Source organism: Trichoderma reesei (genome assembly GCF_000167675.1).
Source record: "Trichoderma reesei QM6a unplaced genomic scaffold TRIREscaffold_9, whole genome shotgun sequence".
Lineage (NCBI taxonomy): Eukaryota > Fungi > Ascomycota > Sordariomycetes > Hypocreales > Hypocreaceae > Trichoderma > Trichoderma reesei.
This window is the reverse complement of record NW_006711156.1, coordinates 321811-342435: the sequence shown is the minus strand read 5'-3', so window position 1 is coordinate 342435 and position 20625 is coordinate 321811. Positions and strand designations below refer to the sequence as shown.

General features: G+C 55.4%; 4 protein-coding genes across 4 annotated transcripts; 3 read left to right on the top strand and 1 right to left on the bottom strand.

Annotated features, from left to right (window-relative positions):
* The first annotated feature begins 278 nt into the window (after nucleotides 1–278).
* On the top strand, nucleotides 279–2538 carry TRIREDRAFT_121774 (guanine nucleotide exchange factor-like protein). The gene is made up of 2 exons (XM_006965389.1): nucleotides 279–597; nucleotides 678–2538. Exons 1-2 carry the CDS (start codon nucleotides 460–462, stop codon nucleotides 2325–2327), a joined length of 1788 nt encoding a protein of 595 aa, XP_006965451.1. The 5' UTR covers nucleotides 279–459; the 3' UTR covers nucleotides 2328–2538.
* A 75-nt stretch (nucleotides 2539–2613) lies between these two features.
* TRIREDRAFT_62041 (uncharacterized protein) lies at nucleotides 2614–3534 on the bottom strand (the record flags this gene model as incomplete). Its single annotated transcript, XM_006965253.1, has 1 exon — nucleotides 2614–3534. A coding segment is annotated over one exon (921 nt), but the record flags the coding sequence as incomplete, so codon positions are not given.
* A 755-nt stretch (nucleotides 3535–4289) lies between these two features.
* On the top strand, nucleotides 4290–5281 carry TRIREDRAFT_61839 (uncharacterized protein; the record flags this gene model as incomplete). The annotated part of the gene is made up of 2 exons (XM_006965388.1): nucleotides 4290–4816; nucleotides 4882–5281. Coding segments are annotated over 2 exons (927 nt in total), but the record flags the coding sequence as incomplete, so codon positions are not given.
* Nucleotides 5282–14146: 8865 nt separating this feature from the next.
* TRIREDRAFT_107300 (uncharacterized protein) lies at nucleotides 14147–18882 on the top strand (the record flags this gene model as incomplete). The annotated part of the gene is made up of 4 exons (XM_006965387.1): nucleotides 14147–14325; nucleotides 14403–14505; nucleotides 14578–17379; nucleotides 17446–18882. 4 exons carry the CDS (start codon nucleotides 14147–14149, stop codon nucleotides 18880–18882), a joined length of 4521 nt encoding a protein of 1506 aa, XP_006965449.1.
* Between the last annotated feature and the right edge of the window lie 1743 nt (nucleotides 18883–20625).

Sequence of the window (20625 nt, the reverse complement as noted above, 5' to 3'; positions counted from 1 at the left end):
CTGACAGGAAATGTGAAATGAGTAACCATATTTAGGAGCTGGGGATGGTAATACATGCAGATGGAGAGACATGATTGTCGTCAATTGCAATCCTGAAGTTGGTGATGCTGCATGTGGTGCATCTCGCCTCATGGAGGATGGAGCTACAACCAGAAGGTACAAGGTACAAGCCCCCCAGCTCAGCTCAGCTCAGCTCCCCAACAACCGCGATCCCCCGCCAAAATCGCCTCCAGAGCTTCCGATCTGAACATCTGGCCACAAACATCAGCTCTTGCATCCGCCAAACCATCACCCCCAATGGCTCCCTGAACGCAATTGCGCACGCGCACAGCAATTTGTTGCCCAATTCCACAGTCGCCTTGATCCTCACCAAATCCCCTCTCTCATCGACATCTGGGCGCAGAGCTCGGAGCGACCACTGCATCGTCCCCGCGGTATCCAGCCCTGACATCATCGAGCATGGCGCTGCCATTCCCGCAGGCGAGCATCAAGCTCGACTATCCGCTCTACGCAGTCAGCTTTGATCCCCAGAATGCGAATCGCCTCGTTGTCGGCGGCGGCGGCGGCGTCGGCCGTTCTGGCGTGGGCAACAAGATTGTGCGTCGTCTACCTGTGGACTTGGACGTCCTCCAATAGCTCATGGGATCACATGCTGACTCTTCTTCTCTTGTTACCAGTCCGTTGTCGAAATCGTCGACCAGGGTGAGCTCCGAGTAGCCGGCGACATCGAACTCTCTCGCGACGAAGACAGCGTCATGTCGCTCGGCGTCGCGGGCGCCACCGACGACAAGCCCTCGTACGTCTACGCCGGCATCAACTCGGGCCCCAAGGAAATCGCCAAGGGAAAGAACTTTCACCTTCGAACGTTTTCCGTCGAGCAGACCAAGTCGCGAGCTGCCGGTGCTAAGAACCCCGATGTACAGGTCGCAGAGGTGGCTCGAAGCTCCTTCTTCACCGACCGGGATGCCGAAACCTACCAGCGCGTGCTGCGCATCTCTGGATCCGTCGGCGCTGCCGCGACGGGCATGGGAAAGGAGCCTCAGCTGGCCATCTTCGACGTCACGGGGCCCAAGCCCAAGCTCAAGGGCCTGCTGGATCTGGCCAAGGATGCCGAGGACCTCGACCTGATCCAGGATGAAAAGACCGGAGAGCACTTGCTTGTCTACTGCCACAAGTACGAACTGTACCTGGTCAGGATTGGCAAGAAGAATTCCGAGCCGGAACTCATCTTCACCATGACGGACGACCATGGCGAGCTGCCTGCATTCCGCGCGATTCGGTTCGTCACGCCCAACTTCATCCTGGCCGCGGCCAACCTGCCAAAGTCGAGCGGTGTCATTCTCCAGGGATTCCGGCTGCCGAGCCCAGGCCACGACAAGGCACGGATATCCGCGGTTGTGCGCATTCCAAAGAAGATCTCCGCGACCGCCCTCGCCGTTGCAAACGTGTCGCCGCCTTCGTCTCCGTCGACTTCCGTGGGCACTACGCAGTTCATCATCGCGGTGGCCGGTAACGACGCCTCCATTTACTTGTACACCATGGATCACAAAGCGATGGCCTCGATCGAGCTTCTCTCCAACTTACACCCGCTCTACACGTTGAAAGACGTCCACAAGGGCGATAACATCACCGGCCTGGCATTTTCCAACTTTATTCCTCCGAAGCAACACCTCACCCAACAGTTCATCAAGCTAGCCAGCATATCCCTTCAAAAAGGCGTTACCGTCCACAGCATCGCCCTGAAGAGGCACATTGACGCCTCTTCTTCAAAGACGCCCGGTGAGGCACCCGTCCGATACGTCACCGCCATGCGCGCAAAGGCTCCCTCCAGGCGACCCCTCGTCATCACCCTTTCCATCATGGTGCTCATCATGGCCATCATCGGGCAGGGTGTCATGGAGATTTACGGCGTCAGCAAGCCCATTCTCAACGCGCAAAAGTTCGTCCCGTCCTGGCACGGCACCCTGCGCGACCCGACTCATCCTCCGGCTGCATTCAACAAGGAATACCTCGTCTCGAGGCTCGCCGGCAGCGGCGTCGGCACCGCTGAGACGCTCGTCATGTGGGAAGCCGACCATCCTGCCGTGGACGTCGAGGGCAGGGGCGCTGGCGACAAGAAGATTAGTCTGGACGTCCACGACGAGGAAGTCCACGGCCCGGCTAAGACATGGGAAGAACTGCCCGCGGCACAGAAGAATGCGTGGAAGCAAAGGCTGCAGAAGGCCGGTGCCTGGACACAGAATATGGGCGAGAGCGTGTTCAAGGGCATTCTCTTTGGCGAGCTGGCTGGGGCTGTTGGTCATGCCGTGGCGGAGGGGCTTGCTTAAGAGTCAAAGGTCTCCTTTCGTTGCGTCGATTCATTTCTTTGCATGGTTCCCCTTGTAATGACATATCTTTGATGAGAAGGGGTGGTCGGCTGGTATTAGCTGTGCGTATGATGAATTTCGGGCGCTGGGTTAACTGGTTACTAGGTTACCATTTGGCACCACTCTGAGATTGACTGTATGGGCACACGAAAAACTCTGCGCTCCGTATGATATCTCGGTTCAACGAATCAAATATACAGTCAATTTGATGCATGTACTACAACATTCCAAGCCAAGTCTCCCAAATCTATGTCCATCGCGCGCCGCAGTCCCCGGGCACGTACTTGGCCACGTCCATGGCCAATGTCATCTTGATCTCGGGACAGTATTTCCACATGTGCTCCCTCAGTTCCGGCATGCCCCAGAGCGGACTATGCAGAAAGGAACCGCTCCCACCGATATGGTAGCCCATTGGCTCATAGAACCCCCTTCTCCAGTCATCAACTCCCGGAATATAGTCTTCGTCGCTAGCCTGGTCCACGCCAGGACTACTCGAATTCAGCTTCGCCCGTCCATCATGCATCTCTCCCGAGAAGGTCATCGAGACGGATCCGTTGGCCACCTTGCCTCCCGGATGATGAGCAAGCCGTTCAGAAAGCCAGACGTCTTCCGGCTGAGAACCATTGACGCGCCGCTGGTTGCGCAGAATATCAATGATGCGGCTCACGCGCCGCAGCGACAGTCCTCCGTTGCCACCCCAGCGACCTGCCGGATTCCACGGCGCACCCACCCAGTCGTACTCGAGAAAGTCATTGAGGTTCAGCCTGCCGTTGGCGCACAGCATCGAGTCCGTCTGGAACACCAGCAGCCACTCGGCCGGCTGGAGCACGGCCTCGTACAGCCACAGCGTGGTCAGGAACTGGCTAATCTCCTCCTGGCCGTTGGTGCTCATGTTCTCGGGGATGTACGTGAGCTCGAGCTTGCCCATGGCGACGTGGTGCCGGATGGCGACGGAGCGGTTGATGGAGGCGACGGACTGGGGGGAGCCCATGAAGCGGAAGTGCCAGTCCGGGGGCACGACGGAGATGAAGTGCAGCATGAGCGGGGCGAGGACGGCGCTGGGTCGGTTCTCGATGAGGAGGGCGACTTTGGAGGTGTTGTAGGGTGATTGGGGGCCAGGAGGCTGCGGGTATTCGAGCCGGATGCGGGGAATGTAAAGGGATATGTTGGTGTTGGTGGTGAGATGTGTGATGGTTGGGAGGAAGAAGAGGCTGCTGGATTTGTTAGAGAGAAGATGCTGAAAGGGGGGGGGGGGGGGCTTTGGGGTACAGGGATGGAAAAAAAACTGACAGGATGGCAGCCCATAGTATCGTGTAGCGTCTTCTTCTGCCCCAGAGACATGAGAGTAGCCTGTTTTTGATGTATTGGCGGTAGTTGTTTGTGGGCATGCCGTCAGACCGGTCTGCGATGCTGTTCGGGGGGAGGGACTCTGGAAGTATGAATCGTATCAACAAGGGGATCGATTTGGCGCTGAGACGCCCACCAGCGCATCCTTTCTTTCGGTTCCGGCTGCTCTGACTGTCAAGGCCTGATCCAAGTCTCGTGGAGTTGTTGATTCGAGGAAAAGGCGTGATCAAGAAGGTACGTACTTGCTAGGCAACGATCCTGCCCATATTGACGGCCAAAGTCCAATCTTCACCGCTCAATGACGTCGATCAGTCAGTCACAACACCAAAGGTCTCACGAGAATTGGCCACTTGGCTTTGCTTGCGATTACCCACAGATCACGAACACATCAGAGAAGCATTTGTCGCGCCGCAATGTCTGGGTTCAACACTTCAGGGGTTCTCAACATCGCCCCAGCTCGCATAGTCGTTCCGATACTGTTGGTCTTCATGTACGTCCCTACATAAAGGCGTCTAACATGGGCATAATTTCAGATCATCAAACAGGAGCTCAGTGCTAAGCAGTCATCCGTATAGGTGGTATCTCGGCCGCCTGCACTCGCAATATGAGCCCATCGTCTCCTCCAGAGTCACCTCAAGACTCGAAGAAGCCCGGAGAATGATCCCCAGCGTCAAGTTGGACTGGCCCATCCCACCGGCCAAAGACCCTCGCGCTGCTTTCAATTCGTCCAAGCTCGCGCTTCTCATAGAGGCCAGGCCACTCCCTCATCTGTCTCCTTTGATGATGCACATGATGGCGGTGGTGCCGCCTGACTGGCGCTTTCTCTTCGTCGGATCGAGCGAGAGTATCATGAGCGTCAGCCGTGCCTATTCGATCCAGCACCAGCAAGTCATTGGGAAGCTGGACTTGGTGGAGCTTCCTCCCCCGTGGAGCATCGCCAGCAAAGAGGACGTTTTCAGGCTGCTCACCGATCCGAGGTTTTATACCGAGTTCTTACCAGACGCAGAATGGATCTTGAAATACGAGCACGACAGTATGCTGTGTGCAAACTCGGAAACGAGCTTGAACGATTGGTTGGACTGGGATTGGACTGGTGCTGCGCGGTACGTCAATACTCCATCGAGGCTTGATCGGCTTCTCCTTCGTCTAACATGCAAACGGGCTGCAGCTCAGATGACGATGGCTTCTCCGGATACGGAGGCCTCTCGCTACGCCGAGTGTCAGTCATCAAGCGGGTTCTCAGTTTTCAAGCACGCTTCAACGACTCGGAGCCTGAGGATGAGTGGTTCGGGAAGCGTCTATGGGTACTTCCCGGTGCTAAGATTGCCTCCAAGTTGGATGGTGCCATCTCTGTGGAGGACGTGTACATGGAGAGACCCGTGGGCTTTCACATTCGCGAAGGCGGCAACAATTCGAACGAGGACATGTGGAGTGATGCAGCTCGTCGAAGGGAAATTTTCGACTACTGCCCGGAGGTGAGCATGATCATGGACATGAAGCTGGAAAGAGAGAGATGTCCAGATGACGATGGGAGTGGGGTTCGAGAGGATCCAGGGATGGAAGAGGAGTCAGTTGATGTCGAGGTACCCATTGAGGTCGAGACACCCGTTGATGTCGAGGTGACGACTGCAGTCTTGGGGGAAGACGGTGATGCGCAGACGACGAGCGACAACGAGCCTGCGATGCAGCCGCCGCAACCTCCTCCTTTGCCCCAGGCTTGGAAGGCTTCTGCCACAACGATGGAAAGGGTGCTTCGTACTGGAGTTCATTGAAGCAGCGAGCAAGAAGTCGATGTGATTGGTGGTCGCAAGGATCGCGGTTAAGGACATGTGACAAGGTTCAGTGTGTGTATAGCTATCAAGGTAGACATGAATACCACCAGTACAACAGCCACACCGGTTAAGCCTCTCGAGATGTCAGATAAGTATCTTGCCATGACAGTGTCTGATGCAATCGTATTGGGCCAAACACTGGGTAATCACTCCACGGAGAACCCAGGGGAACAGGGGCAAGCCGGTGCAGACTGTGGCTTGCCAGGGCAGCATCTAGACTTTATCAGTTTCAAGTCACCCAGCCGGGGAGGTAAAGAGGGGTCGTGGTCGATACGACCAAGGTAAGGTATGTCTCTTCGCGGAGCCCATTGGGAAGTTGCCCGGGAATAAGACAAGGCGCACGTTCTTATCTGGTAAGAAAGTTTGGACAGAATGCCTGTCATCGACAGTTATTGGTGTAATCGGCTCTCAGATTATTGCAGTCAGGTTATCAGAGGGGATATATAGACAGTAACGTCCTTTTCATGCGCAGAAAAACAGATTCGCGTGTGAATGTAACCCTGTGCAACGAAGAAAGAGGTGCCAGCGTAACATTAAGAAATTGAAAAGGCAAGCTTAATAAATCACCGTGAAGTGGAAGATGGTGCAGCAAATGGTGGAAGCTCAGCCCAAGCCGACTCGAATCAGCCTTGGGTCTTGCTGCTGGTTTCACATGACTGGCTGGCTGACTGGATATGGACAATTATTTGCGCCAGCAAGGCTCTAGGAATTTTTAATTTTTTTTTCATATCAAAGTAAGGTACCTAGCATGAACTGTATGGGATACCAAAAGATGTAGTATTAGAGGTCTCAGCCCAAGAATATAAGAAATGGAAACATGGTACACAACGTGCTTCCTCATGCCAACTCTTCTTTTCTTGCCACTATTTGTTTCCCCAACATGGCCAGAGCTGTTCGCCTCCTCGAACAGAAGAGAGAAAAAAAGGAAGAAGAGGAAAAGACCCCGTTCCTCGGCACCGCACCAGCGCAGCGCCCGGTCCAAGTCCCCCCCCCCCCCCCCCCCCCCCCCCCCCCCGAATTGGGGAAAATCAAGCGCTTTCTTTGAATCGTTTTCCCTTCCCTTGCCCACTTGTACATACATACCCAGGCTTGCCGAGGAGGCGTCCAATCAGACTTCTGGGGTGTGGAAGGACGCAGCGGAAAGCTGACGACTTTTGACACCGGGGGAGAGGGAGGGAGGGAAGAACGAATGGAGGGGAAGAAGAAGACAAAGAAACACTCTGATACCTTTAGTACCTTAGGTAGACGAGTTGGGGGAGGGGATGGGGAGATCGGAGTGCACTCCGTGGGTACAGTGTGTGCTGCTTCTGCTTGGTGATTTGAGGGGGGAGAAGGAGGCCTGGGATAATCATGAGTTTTCTAAACAATGGACTTGTATGTTGTGCGCCGGGGACAGACAGGAAGAGCTTGCTAGTACCAATAATACCGAAAGGAAGAGGGAACGTGAACCTTGCCTCGCATCATCCGCTTGGGCTGCTTTTGAAGAGCGCCAAGTTGCCCCGATTGCCAAAAAAAAAAAAAAAAAAAAAAAAAAAAGAATCGACGGGACAAGGAGATCCTTGAAGTAATAATCGACGGGGAACAAGAGATCCTTGACAGGTACTACTAAAAAGCGCGGTACTAGTAGTACCTTGATGTCGTGAAGGGAAAAGTGGAGGACGGGGGCATCGACAAGGTCCAACAAGGAAGGATTCAGATGCCTCCAGCGTGCTAATAAGGGTGAAGGTGAGGTATAGTATGTGCCTCTTTGGTTCTACAGATTGCAGTGCGCGCAACCACACGCAAGCCAGGCTTTTGAGTGTAGCAGAAGTCAGCTTTCGCCAGGTACGAGAAAAAGAAAACGACAAGTTGCTGCTGAGCATCGAAAAGGGCAATTCGGCGGAACTTGTTTCCCACCACCTCTGTTGTGACACAAAAGGGGATTGCGCCGCACCGGCTCCCCTCAGGCCATAGGTACTTTTCTCCTCTCCCCTTTCTTCTGAGACGGCATCTGGAATTGGAACCCTTGCAACGACGGAGAGAAAGTCGCCAGCAAGTCGGGCTTGGGGCGGTGAATGCCGTGCAGAGATGGGGGGGAGACGATTTCAGACGCCCGTTGGAGAATCGCAGACGTTTGGATCAGGCTTTGCCAGGGAACTTGCAGCTGGGCGACAATGGCCCCCCTGGTCCATCGGGCTGGACAGCGGATCAGAAGGGTTCTGGGGAACCCAAGGCAGAATGCGAATGCTACCTCAGCATGATGGAGCAAGCACCTTAGGTACCTTAGTGCATCTCGTACCAGAGGTGCTTGTACTACGATGACATTGTGCGGCACGATGGACCGGAAAGAAAAGAAGTGCCTGTACGGGATCGATTCTTGGGTTTGGTGGCAAGCCGAATGGTGAAGTTTACCTTGACCTCGTACTCAGCCATTTCTCTTCCACTCAGTTGTTTGCAGAGTTTCCCCATCTACGTGTAGGTAGGTATGTAGGTACTTTAGGGCATCGATTTCCGCGGCACCGACACGAGCGAGAACGAGTCCCCGGACTTCCATGATGACTTTGCCCACTGGCGTCAGATTGGTCGTTCCTCCGCAACGCCACGATGATCTGGCGCCATAATATCGACAAAGTCCACACAGAGCTTTGGAAAATCTTCATGCGTTGTCGTGGCCCCATGCAAGACGACGTGACGATTCGTGTGTACCTGCGCCACGCCTGAGACTTTTGCTGCAGATGTCTCGGAGCTGCTCTGCTTTTGATGCTGGGCAGGAGTCGTGTCTTGTCGCTTAATTTTTTTTTTTTTTTCAAGCTTTAAGGTACTTGTACCACCAACGGGGCACAAAAAGATGAGAGCACAAAGGGCTGTCCCGACGATGCGATGCGGCGCTGACGCCCAAGGTACATGAGGTACCTACATACCTAGGTACAGTACGTGGCTCGATACGGAGCGTTAAGAATGCCCGTCACGATCAAGACTGAGATGACGGTGACTGAGATGGATGACGGCTTGCGCTGTTGACCTTGTCCGACGTGCTCTTCGCCAAGGCCATCGCATCATTGTGCTTTTTGTTGACAGGCACTAGGTAGTATCCTACAAGCAGCGCAGCGCGTTCAGTACTAGGTACTACCTCGTTGAGCCTTTGAGCGTTCAAAAGAAAGCTGTCTGTCTGTCCGTCTGTCGATCTCCTCTGGCTGGCTTTTGCGGGAGCTAGCGACGCACAGACGGCACGACTCGACGCCATGCAAAGGAGCTCGCTCAAGCTGACCAGCACCAGCACTAGTAGTAGTAGCACCCAGACCAGCGCACGCTTGGCCATCCATACCCGGTAGGTATGTAGCTACGGACAAGTTGCAGTGAGACGGGCTGAGGCTGAGGCTGAGGCCGCTGACCCTGAGCCGCGAGCAAACCCCCAATTACCTACTGTACCTGAATCGATTGGTGCCGCCTCGTTGTGTCTGCGGTAGACTTCTAGTAGGCGTTGTGCCAGCATCTGCATTCCGGGACTTGGCTGCTGGGGTAATAGCTGCTGGGTGGTGGCCCCCAGAGACGGGACAGCAAGCAAGGCGAGGTAATACTTCTGTAATATTAACATGGAGTCTCCGTACGAAAAGGAAAGGGTCCGCCATCAAATGTCGAGATCCGCCACCATCGAGAGCCAGAGTGGAGACTGCCAGGTTCAAGGGCTTCAAGACAGGCCAGGCAACGGAAAACGGAAAACGGACCAGGGCTCCAGGGCTCTGCAGGGCTCGACCGCTAATCAATTGATCGCAGCTTCGATGGAGGCGCCGGGGGATCCAACGTCGTGCTCCCCTTTCCTCGTCCCTCATCCAGTGACCCTGCTGCTCTTCGACGACTTCTTCCCTCCTCCCTTCTATTTCATCCCCTTCCCTCGCCTACCTACTGTACTAGTAGTAACCGTTCCGCTGCGCTGGAAGTGCTAGATGGCATCTGGGCAAGGGCGGGCTAAGGACGTCGCCCACGTTGAAAAGTAGAAATGCCGGTCTCTAACCACCCCTCTACACAGACAAAGGAACGATGATTCGCATCGATTGCAGCAGCGCCACGCGTTTTTGGGGCGAAAGCCGCGGGTGGGCTGGCGTGGCCACTATCCCCAGCTGGTCATTAGAGGTGAGATGAACGGAACCAGCCAGCGTGCTTGTCCTCCCGTTGACAGGCTACGTATGTGCCTTTGTTGCTGTCCAGGGAGGATGTGTGCGTGCTTTTGCCAGCTTCTGAAGCCGTGGCCATGAGCTTTCCGCTCCAGAACCACAAACGGCAAGGCGCGCAAGCTCTAATAAGCACCAGAAGGAGGCAACACAGGCTATACAGGTACTAGGTAGTAGGTACCTTAGTAAAGGTTGCAAGGTACAGCTACCAAACAGACGGAGCACGGATAGAAACGTTTGAACTTGTTTCTGAGATTGGGGGGCAAGAAAGCTGAAACGGTAGATGAGAAGGGCACAGGTCCTGCAGAGCCAGTGCGCGTGGGGTCCGGGATGCTACTCAATTTGGTTGCGAAAGGAGGTGACAGACAAGAAGGCGGCCGCTTCATCTTGGCGCATTGGGGGATCGCTTTCTTTGATCTTACTGCGGAGTAGGTAGGTGGTGCTTATTCTAGAAGCGCCTTGATGATGCCTTGGACTGATTCCGGTATGACTCTCCCCCCGAAGGTCTGGCGAGGTTGGTGTTGTTGGTGTTGACACCCTCTTGGTTACCTAGGCAGGAGAGGGTTGAGGTCGCATCTACTACCAGGGTTCCGCGTCCGCAGACGACTTGCGGGCGTGTACTGTACATACTGTACCTGACTCAAGAAGAATGTCCCCAATCATCACCCAAACGTGCACACCGGAAAGCATGCACCCACGTCCTTCATGTTGGCAGCAATAAACTGCAGACGGAATCTCCAGACTTCATCTCTCTTATGGACAAACTTTACGATAATTCCAGCCTGGGTCGGTCCCGGCCACAAGGACACCCATCAGAGGCTTCTGCCAAACTGCAAGTATTAGGTAGGTACCTAGGTATATACCGGCACTTGCGATCTTCCAAGTTTCTGATCGTCAGGCATGGCCGCGGACCAATGAGCGAAAGACATCTGACCGGATAGCCTTGCAAGCTCAGCCATCATCTGACCCTGAACTTTTTGGCCCCGGCATTGACCGAAGGAGAAAACGAGAGCAGGATGAAAAGTGTCAGAACATTTGGTCGTGATTCTGCTGTAGATCGAGAAGCCAAGGCTGAGTGATTGCTGGGTACCTTAGATTTTGGAACTTTGGATCGACGTCGTGCTTAGCAAAGCATGATCTCCGCCTTATTACATTTTGGTGTCCCTGGAGCTCGATCAGTCTTGACAGCGGCGTTAGTGCATTCGTTGGCTTATCCAGGGATTCTGGTATTGACAGTACGATACAACTACGACTGCCTTTGGGGTGGATTGCCATCTAGGCCATGAGCTGGATCCTTCGAATCGCCCTCTGATGGTTTCGACTGCCACATCTGTATCTCCACCACCACCATGGTGCATCAGCATGTTGATAGTTTGCATCTTGCAGCAATTCACCGCGTCTCCCTTGCCTCCGGCACTCGTCACATCCAGGTGTCAATCGCCGTCATCGTCTCCAGGGGACGCGGCATGACTTCAACTTCTGCAAGCCTCCACGCCGGCATGAAAGTACCGGTACTTGCTCACAGCAACAGCACAACAGAGCAGAGCAGGGCAGAGGAGGGGTCAAGCAGACCACATCAACAGGCAGTGCTGGCAGCGAGCCGTGTGGCAGATACATGCAGCAGCACCCAGGTCTAGCGCTGCATGGGTGTTGCCGCAGTCCTACAAGGAGGTACCCACGTAGGCTACTAAGTAGATGTACCCTCCCACAAGCAAAGAACCAGACGACTTTGCGTTCATCTTGTTCCATCGACTCAAAACTCCAACATGCCGCTCAATCAATGGGTTTCCGCTGATATTACTCACTTGCCGGACAAAGCAGAAGCATGTTGCTCCTGATTTGATTGTGCTTACCTACCTACCTACCTACCTAACTCGAAGCTCCGCAGCCCGCCTCTAGAGTCCGTGACAATGGCGAGTCTGACTTGGTGCGTGTACCTTGAGAGAGGGAGAACCCCCGACCCTGCTTCACTCCCGCACTTCGTAGGTACCGGGTACCTCTTGGACCGGCTCTCACTCCGGCAGCCGCTCCAGTCGGCGGTGGTACGTACCATGTCCTTGAACGCTGCGGGCTGAATGTTTCGCTTCGCCTTCAACTCAGTTTCCGCCTCTAGCTACCTATGGGTGGGTACCTGATTCTCACCTTTGGCTCCCCGCGTGCCTGAGGTACTTTACTCTCACCTGAGTTGCTTCATACCGATCCTCGTCCTCGTCCTTGTCCACAGAGCTGAACAGCAAGGCAAATACTATCACCACAGACGATGGTCATACCAGAGTGCCACTGCGACGGAGGACTAGCAGGTGTTGGTATCCCTACTAGCGACCCTAGCAGCAAGCAAGTGCCAGGCCCAAGGATTAATTCGAGTGGATGGCCGGGCAGGGATCTGGCACCAGGGACATGGGGGGATCCTGGCCTGGCCCACCCGCCGCGAGAAGCCCTCCACGCCTCTGTTTGGCCTCCATCCTCTTCGGAGCCCTACCATTCGATGCTGCCACTGCACGACCCAAGGCGCCAGACAGACAGACAGACAGACAGACAGACGAATACCTACTAGACAGCTGCCAGCCTTTGCCGGCCTGCTGTTCCCTTGTTGTGCCCCCCCTCCGAGATGATCCACGTACCTATCCATCCAGACATGCCGGGGCTGTCTTTGGGTACGAAATACAGGAGCTCCAAGCTGTCGCCGATGAGACTCGCTCACTGAACGATGAGTCGCGCACGACTGTGCGGCACTGCTGGCAGCAGAAGTTTTGAAAACCTTACCTGGAGGACAAGGACAGTTGGGACAGCCATGGGCTGGATGGCTTCGCCTTTGCAACTCTAATACAGCGCTAGCTGAGCCAGTTGTCCACGGCGCTGCTCATAAGCGGCCATCGCCAGTTTTCCTGCCTTTCCGGGGTCGCTCTCATGTCTACTTTGCAGGCGGCGAAGCGGCGTGGGATATCTCAGAATACCTAGCTATGTGCCGGGTTTTCCATTCGCTTTTTTGCTGCTCGGTCTGCTGTTTTCGAGGCGTGTCGATTGAAGTCTGCTCTGGGACGTGCAGTTACCTGTATGTACGATCACCTGCCGCTGTCTGAGGTACCCCTACCTACTGCAACGTGCCGCTGCTGTCTGGTACCTGTACAGGAACCTCCTGCCGGAGCTCCTCGGTAGCAGCGCGGCGTACCTCCAGACGTCAACAACCTGAAGACTCCAGTCACATCATCTCTCGTCGCCGTGATTAAACGAGGTCTTATCGTCAGTGCAAGCCCTTCGATTAGCACTACTGCAGCCTGCATGGCGCATCAACTGGTCAGGCGGGAGGTGAGCCCGTAAGGTTTAGCGCAGCTCTGCTTGCCCTGTGTCCCCCGTGCGGTTCTGGCGGTACCGGGGTACTTGTACCCATACCTCTCGCAGGTCGCTGCCGAGTCGCCAGTACGTACCCCCCCGACTAGTGGAATTAGGCTCTCTCCTCTGCTACCCCAAGCCTGGACGTCCATCGATTTTCCCACTGCTGCTCTTCTTCTTCGCCCTACAATCCCTCTTCTTCCCGCCTTGTCACATTCACCTCACTTCTTCCTCTCCTCCACCTTGTCGCCCTGTCGCTGGCACGGAGACTTTCTTTCTTCTTCCTCGCTGCACGTCTGCTGTTTCCGACCCGGGTTTTCCTTCGACTTCCTTTCTTTACGCTCAAGTTTCCGCCTGAGGCCCTTATTTTCCTCTCCCTGGACCTGGACGTTCACGCTAATCCGCCCATCCTCTCGTGTCTTCCCGCCCATCAACCACCGCTCACCACAAATTCCTGCCTGGCAGCGCCTCCATATCCCTTCTTGTTTGTTGCCCGTCGCCCGTGCCCTGCCACAGCATCGACGACTCGTTGTGACGTTCGCTTCGACGCACTCTCAGAACAAACGTCTGGCCCAGCGGTCCGTCGCCGCCGATCTCGACCCTGCATCTGGTTCGCAACCCACCCAAAGCCTTTTTGTTGTTTACCATCACGCCGCATCACAAAAACTCCCCTCCCGAGACGCCAGCGCCTGGCCGCGGACATTATTCCCACTGACCGCGCCTCAGGTTACTTTTTTTCTTTAGTTTTGAAAGTGAGCGCATGTGCGACTTGGGCGTCTCTCCCGAACGCGGCCCAAACCCTGCTTCGGTGCATTCCCTGCCGGGCTCTGGACACGCAGGATTGGAGGCTGCTGAGGCACCTTGCAGTGGTATACCCTGACGGCTGCTTGCTTCCTGCCTACGAGACAACCATCCGCTCGCCCACCCGCCCGCCTTAACGTACGAGCACCGCATTGGTTCCCGAAGAACTGCGTTCCGACCACGTCGACTACCTAGGCGACCACCATCTTCCGATTGACCCCCCTCGCGATCGCTCGTCTCGACCTTGCTGTGCGGCGGCAATCAGCCTTCAGATTGGCTTGGAGAGTGTCTCGCGCATACACAAGCGGCCATGGCTGCCAACATGCAGCACATGGCTGGGGGAGGCCCCATGATACCCCAGCAGATGCGAAAGCCCCCTCCTGCGAATCAGTTGCAGCAGATCGTGTACCAGAACATTCAACAAAACACGGCACCGATGAACGGCATGTCCTGGCAGTCGAGCTTTCCTGTCAACGAGCGAATGGGCAAGGCTTTAGACCTGTACGTACTGCGAGAACTGCCCTCACTGAGCGGCGTTGAATTGGCGGCGTGAGACTGTAGCTGACTTTGGCCTCCAGGATTACCAACATCGCCCTTAGCATGGGTGGTTTCGACTACAGCCGAGCAACAGAGTTTGGATGCCAGTATGAGCGAGAGGCGTTCCACAAATCAATCACAAAGGTGCGTACTACCACTCTTCAGCCATCCAACAAGGCGAAAGCACACATCAGAAGCTGACAAGGACAATTATAGGAGGCCTACGAACAAGCCATGGCGAGCAAGATTTTGGACTTTTTCAAGAGGCGACAGGCAAACGAGCCTAATTTGCAAAACAGCATCAATGCCAACGCCCAGGCCCAGGCTCATGCCCACGCACAAGCACAACAAGCGGCACAGGCACAGGCTCAGGCCATGATGTTTCAGGCCCAGTTGGGACGCAATGGACAGACGCCTCAGCAGGGATTCCAGCAGATGCAGCATCCGATGCAGACTCCCCAGATGTCTCAGCAACAGCCTCAGCAACCTCAGCAGCCGCTGTTTCAACAGCAGCAGCAGCCGCAGATGCCCATGGGGGGCATGCCTAATCAGGCCGGCCGAGGCATGGGGCCCAACCAGGCCATGGGCATGCCAGGCGGCCCCAGGGGGCCCATGCTCTCCGTTGAGATGGCGAGGCTGAACCCTGCTGATAGGACCAAGGTCAATGAGCTTGCCACCAAGTTGATGAACCAAGCTACAGAGCAACAGAGAAACAGCACACGGCTACACTTGCAGTCGAGGCTCAGCGCCCAGCAGCTTGCCGAATTTCAGACACAGGCCAAGGACCCTCTCCTCTGGTGGTACCAGCATCAGGCCTTCCAGGCTCTCAAGCAGTCCTCGCTCAACAACCGCTTCCAGCAAGGCAATGCCGCCAATCAGAACAACCCGCAAGCTGCGATGATGCAGCAGCAGCTCAGCCAGCAATCCCTTCAGCAACAGAGGCAAGGCATGCTGAGCGATCAGCAGTCCTCCGCGGCCCATGATTTTTCCCAGTTCAACCCCAGCATGGAAAGCATCAAGGATCAGCAGCTGAATGGCCTGAGAGCTCAGCAAGCGGGCCAGGTCGTCGTGCCGCAAAGCAATAGCGCCGGAAGAGGCGCAGTCGCCTCTCACCCTGGGAACCAGAACATGTCCAACCAGCAGATGCAGAACCAGGCGTCCCTCAACTCCCAACAGCAGCAACAGCAGCAACAGCAGCAGGCCAAGCTGAACCAGGCCGCCCAGCAGTCCCAAGCTTTGCAGGCGCAGGCGCAAATGAAGCTGCAGAACCAGCAACAGATGGCGGCAAGCATGCCCACATCGCAAAGCCCAGGCATGAACACCCTCAACACGCCCGTGTCAAGAGCTAGCGGGATGAACCCCATGGGGCCCCAGACCATGGGGCCCCAGAGCATAAGCTCGGCAGGCATCCAGTTTGGCGACCAGCGATTTCATCAGGGAATTCAAAGGCCCAACAACCCCGCTTTCAACGCCATGCTTGCTAACATGACGCCGGAACAAAGACAAGCCATCAATGGCCTTGCCCCCGACAAGCTGCAAGACATTGTGCGTCGCTGGCAGACCCAGCGGCAGGAGATGGCGTCGATGAATGGGAACCCGATGATGCAGGCGCAAATGGCCAACCGACCTCAGAACCAGTTTGGCCCAATGGGACCCAACATGGCCGCCCCGGGTCCTCAAGCCATGCCGCAACCGAATGCCGCTGGCCCAGGGAACCAGCAACAGCCAATGACACAGGCCCGTATGCCTGCCACTAACCCACAGGTCGCGTACGTGATGGACTCGATGGATCTGCCTCCCAATGTTCTGAACCAGATCCAGGGCTTGCCCGTGGAGGTAAAGAAATGGAGAGACTTGAAGGCTTGGATCGCCTCCAACGGCGGCAACCTTCAACCCAACATGCGCAGCCAACTGGCTGCCATCCAGCAGAGGCAGTTTCAGATCGCAATGTCGAGGCGGAATGGCAATGTGCCTCAGCAGCCTGGACAGGGTGTCAACATGAATCCAACCGTGCCCATGCAGATGACTCCGAATCAGCAACCAGGGATGCAACGACCGATGCCCAATATACCCCCGCAGCTGCTTCAGGTATCGGCTCAGGAGATGATGCACGTTCGCAGTCAGAAACCGGGACTGGTCAGCGTCCCCGATGAGCAGCTCCGACAGATGATCCTCCAGATGAAGAGGACCAGCTGGCAGCAGCAGCAACACCAGTTGCGCAATCAACAAGCTCAAGCCCAGGCCCAAGTCCAGGCTCAGACTCAGGCAAACCAGCAACAACCGGCTCCTAACCACATGACTATGCCGCAGGGTCCCATTCAGATTCAGCAATCCCAACCCATCCTCACTGCTCACCAGACACAGCCGCAGCCGGTACCAAACGCCATGAGCCAGACTGCGCCCATGCAGACGAACAATCAGAAGCAGCAGCAGCAGCAGCAGCAACAGCCGCCGCCACCGCCGCAGAACGCAACGCCGAACCTGAATCGCAACAACCAGCCCCCGCCGGCCAAGAACCTGAAGCGTCCCAACCCAGACGATGCTGCTGATACCGCCAGCACGAAGGCCCCTACGCCCGTCTCTCGACCGGCAGCGGCAGCGCCTCAGACTGCTCAGCAACAAATGCAGAGAATGGCCTCGATGACTAGCCAATTCGCGCCACAGCATGATGCAAACATGAATGCGAGGTTCGGGCCACTCATGAAGAACCACGCCACGGCGACGCCACCGACGACCACATCTACGCCGGCCACGGGAGCTGCAGCGGGAGCTGCGCCACCAGCGGTGCCAACAGCTGTCAATGAAACCCTGCTTCGTCTCAAGATGATTGGAGTGGAGGAACAAAAGCAGTTCAATCAGGAGACGATGGCGGACATCCAAATGAGTCCGGAAGAATATGCAGAGACTGCCGGCAAGCTGAAGCGAATCGTCTCAGACATGAGCAAGGTTGGTCGTGGGCTCAGCAAATGGTACGCCATCACTCAAGATGATGCACGTGCCAGGATGTTCTTCAGAACTGTAAGTGCTGCGCAGGATCACTACCCCATTGTGATGTCGACTACATGCTAACTCAGAATACCACAGCGTCTGCGTATCATCAAGCAACACGTCGATGGTGAGACCATGAAGGTTATGAAGGATGTCTTTAGCATCCGATCCTCCGACCTGGACCAAGCTCGCGCTATGCTCGAGAGCATGGCCAAGGATCTGGCAGCCAGCGTAATAGGACGGCAGATGATGAAGCCCGGTGCGCAGGGTCAGGGTCAGCAGCCGGGTCTTGCGCAAGTAAAGCAACTGTCTCTGCAACAGCAAAACCAGCAGCAGCAGCAGCTTGCTTTACAAGCCCAGCAGCAGGCTCAGCAGAAGGCTCAGCCACCGCACCCGGCCCCCTTGAACGCAGCCAATCTCGAAAAGAACGCCCAGGCGTTGAATAAGATTAGCCAGCAGAAGCAAGCGGGCAAGGCAGGTCAGGGTCCCCCTCCTGCGCCGACCACGACCCAGCCGCCCTTCCCATTCGGCGCAACCTCGCCCCATGGCAACCCAAGCTACATGAGCAAGCCGAAAGACCTGAACCTGCAGCTGCCGCCTGCCCGCAAGAAGCAAAAGACCACCGGCGGACAGCTTTCCGGTCCGCCATCCCAGGGAGCTACCCCCTCGCCTCAGATTGCGAAGAATGCCTCTCCAAACGTCGCACGCGCTCCGGCCCCGAAACCCGTCTTTTCTTGCACGGAGCCCAACTGCGACATGTCGTACGTTGGCTTTCCTACCGAGCAAGCTCTCCAGCAACACGTGCAGCAGGAGCACATCAAGCCCAAGGAGGATCCGGTGAGGTACTTGAAGGAGAACCTTGCACTGGCGTTGGGCTTGGAGGCGGACGGCAGCCCCAAGAAGGAGCAGAAGCCTGCGGATGGCTCCCAGGCCATGAGTGCCTCCGCATCCAAGCAGGGCCAGGCTCCTGGAAACATTGCCCTTACTCCCATGTCCCAGGATGGCACAGCCATGAAGAGGTCGGCCAGCGCGCTGAGCAAAGGCTTAGACGCCAAAGCTGGTGCCAAGCCGGATGCAGCTGCAAAGCCCGGCGATGGCAAGCAGGCCAAGGACACTGCGAAGCCGGATCCATGGGCCAACGGGACCATTGATACCCATGTTCTGCTCCAGAACCTCGGCTTTGAGGACGGGCTGCCGACCGTCGCCAATGAGGGAAAGAAGTTCCTCAAGATGTTTACGCCCAAGAGCACTCCGGACTCGTTGAAGGACGGCCTCAGCAGTGAACCTAACAGCGACATTTCTGAGAATGCTGCCCTCGACATTGAGATGTACTGGCAGAGCCTGGACCGGGACTACCTCGCAGAGTTCCACGATCTCAACATGGACGGGAAGCTATCCGACGACGCGCTGGCCGCTCTGCAGCCTGCTCTCCAGATCAGACGGCCCCCGCCTCTCGCGGGCTTGGATCTCAACCCGACCGACTTCTCCAAGCCGTTTGAAATGGACACCAGTCTCTTTCACCTCGGGTGGTGAGGGCGATGACCTTTCGCCTTTCCTCTTTAACCCAATTCTCATTACCGTTTGCATTTTCTCTCTCATGCTTGCGATTTATTTTTCCTCCTTTCATACCTTTGGAGCCTAGGACCTAGGATATATACCCAGATGACGACATGACTGATACCACAGTGGTTTGTCTATTGGACGGTGGAAGTAGGGGGTGCCATTTTCCAAAAGTAAAGTTAAAAAAAAAAAAAACATTACGGAACGAACAGGTGCGGGACCTTGGCAGGGCGTTGGGGCAGGGCGGCAATGGATGCTACTTGATGGAAACGCGCGATATTCTCGAGATTCTTTTCAGTGTCTCGTGTTACGGCCGTTTACACTTTTCTTTTCAGTTTATTTGCTTATGTCGTTTTTTCGAAACGTGACGAAACCCGGGCGGGATCTGCATGGACCGGAGGTAATATGGTGGTTTGTTTACGAGTGCGCGTGTGGTCGGAAAGGATGGAGAGGTATAAAGAGTAAAGCTCTTGATCTTCTACCTACATAGGTACGTGGACGGTTGTCAATAGATACCGTTACCTAGGATCAGTTAGTTAGTGACGACTACGGATGTCGCATAAATAGGAGTACTAGGTATTCATTCTCGATGCCATGCCCTGTATGTCTCCATCGTGACGTGTCGTAGGTATAAAGCAGGAGTTTCGAGTAAGTCGTGATGCCTGGGTGGTTTATTGCATGCTCAGGGTCGATGCCATTATGCACTCGTAGATGTCTGTCCATGTGCCGCTCTCGCTGCTTGCCTGCTTACTTACCTACCTTAGTGACTTTGGTGTTTGGAGTCATGTGCCGGACGATCGTTCGGCATCGACAAGTTTTCCATGGCTAAGATTCATGTTCCCTTGTCTTTAGCGCAAGCCGACGTCAAAGGAGGCGTCCCATGGGCTGTACCGCGACGCTAGGCCGATTCAGGGATGGTCTGAAGATCCGGCGACGCGGTTCGCTGACGGGAAGGGCGACGCATCCGCGCTAGATCATCTCTAGTAAGACGTGGGTTTTTTCTTGGTGGTACATGTACTGTACTTGTACTGGTTGAGGGAAAACATGGGGGGGGAGCTGGTTATGTACTGTAGAAGCTCAGCTTTGGTGTTGTGGGGCAAAAGGTCAGGGACGACTGGGCGGGGGGGGGGGGGGGGGGCAAAGAGTACCTAGAGAAGAGAAGACGCGTAAAGAGGAACGTTGAGGATGTTGTTTTTTTGTGTAAGTGGGCAGGGATTGAGGGCTGATTTTAGGTATTTACTTATTTTGAGTGATTGTGTCTTTCGTCCCCCTTTTCTTTTTCTACTGTGGCGCGTCATTCTTGGTCTCGTTTGTTAAGTGAAGCCCCGAGGAATTTCGTCGTTTTGCCTTGAGAGCTTGCATTGACCTTTGGTCTTGTCTCGAACAAGGTTTGGCTGTCCCTATTGTCAACCATTGCAACGAATACATCTACAAAACGCATCATTGCAGCGTTGAAGCATTGATTACGCGCATTGCAACTTCTGACATTTTCGCTCATCTAGTAAAAGAGAAGAAGGGGAGCTGGGTTCAATATCAGCGGTTTTGGGTCCGATTCCAATACCTTACCTTACTTTACCCCCCCAACGCGCGATAGTAGGTAGGTACATAACAACACCCCACATCTTCAACTGGCCGGATAGGTACCCTTTGTGGGCGCGCGACTTGCACCTCTCTCAAGGTACCCCGTCGCGTTCTTCTTCTTCTTCCTCTTCTTCT

Coding starts and splice junctions, on each gene's coding strand:
- TRIREDRAFT_121774 (XM_006965389.1), top strand. CDS start 460: ATGGCGCTGCCATTCCCGCAGGCGAGCATCAAGCTCGACTATCCGCTC. Junction 598..677: donor CTGGCGTGGGCAACAAGATT/GTGCGTCGTCTA, acceptor TCTTGTTACCAG/TCCGTTGTCGAAATCGTCGA.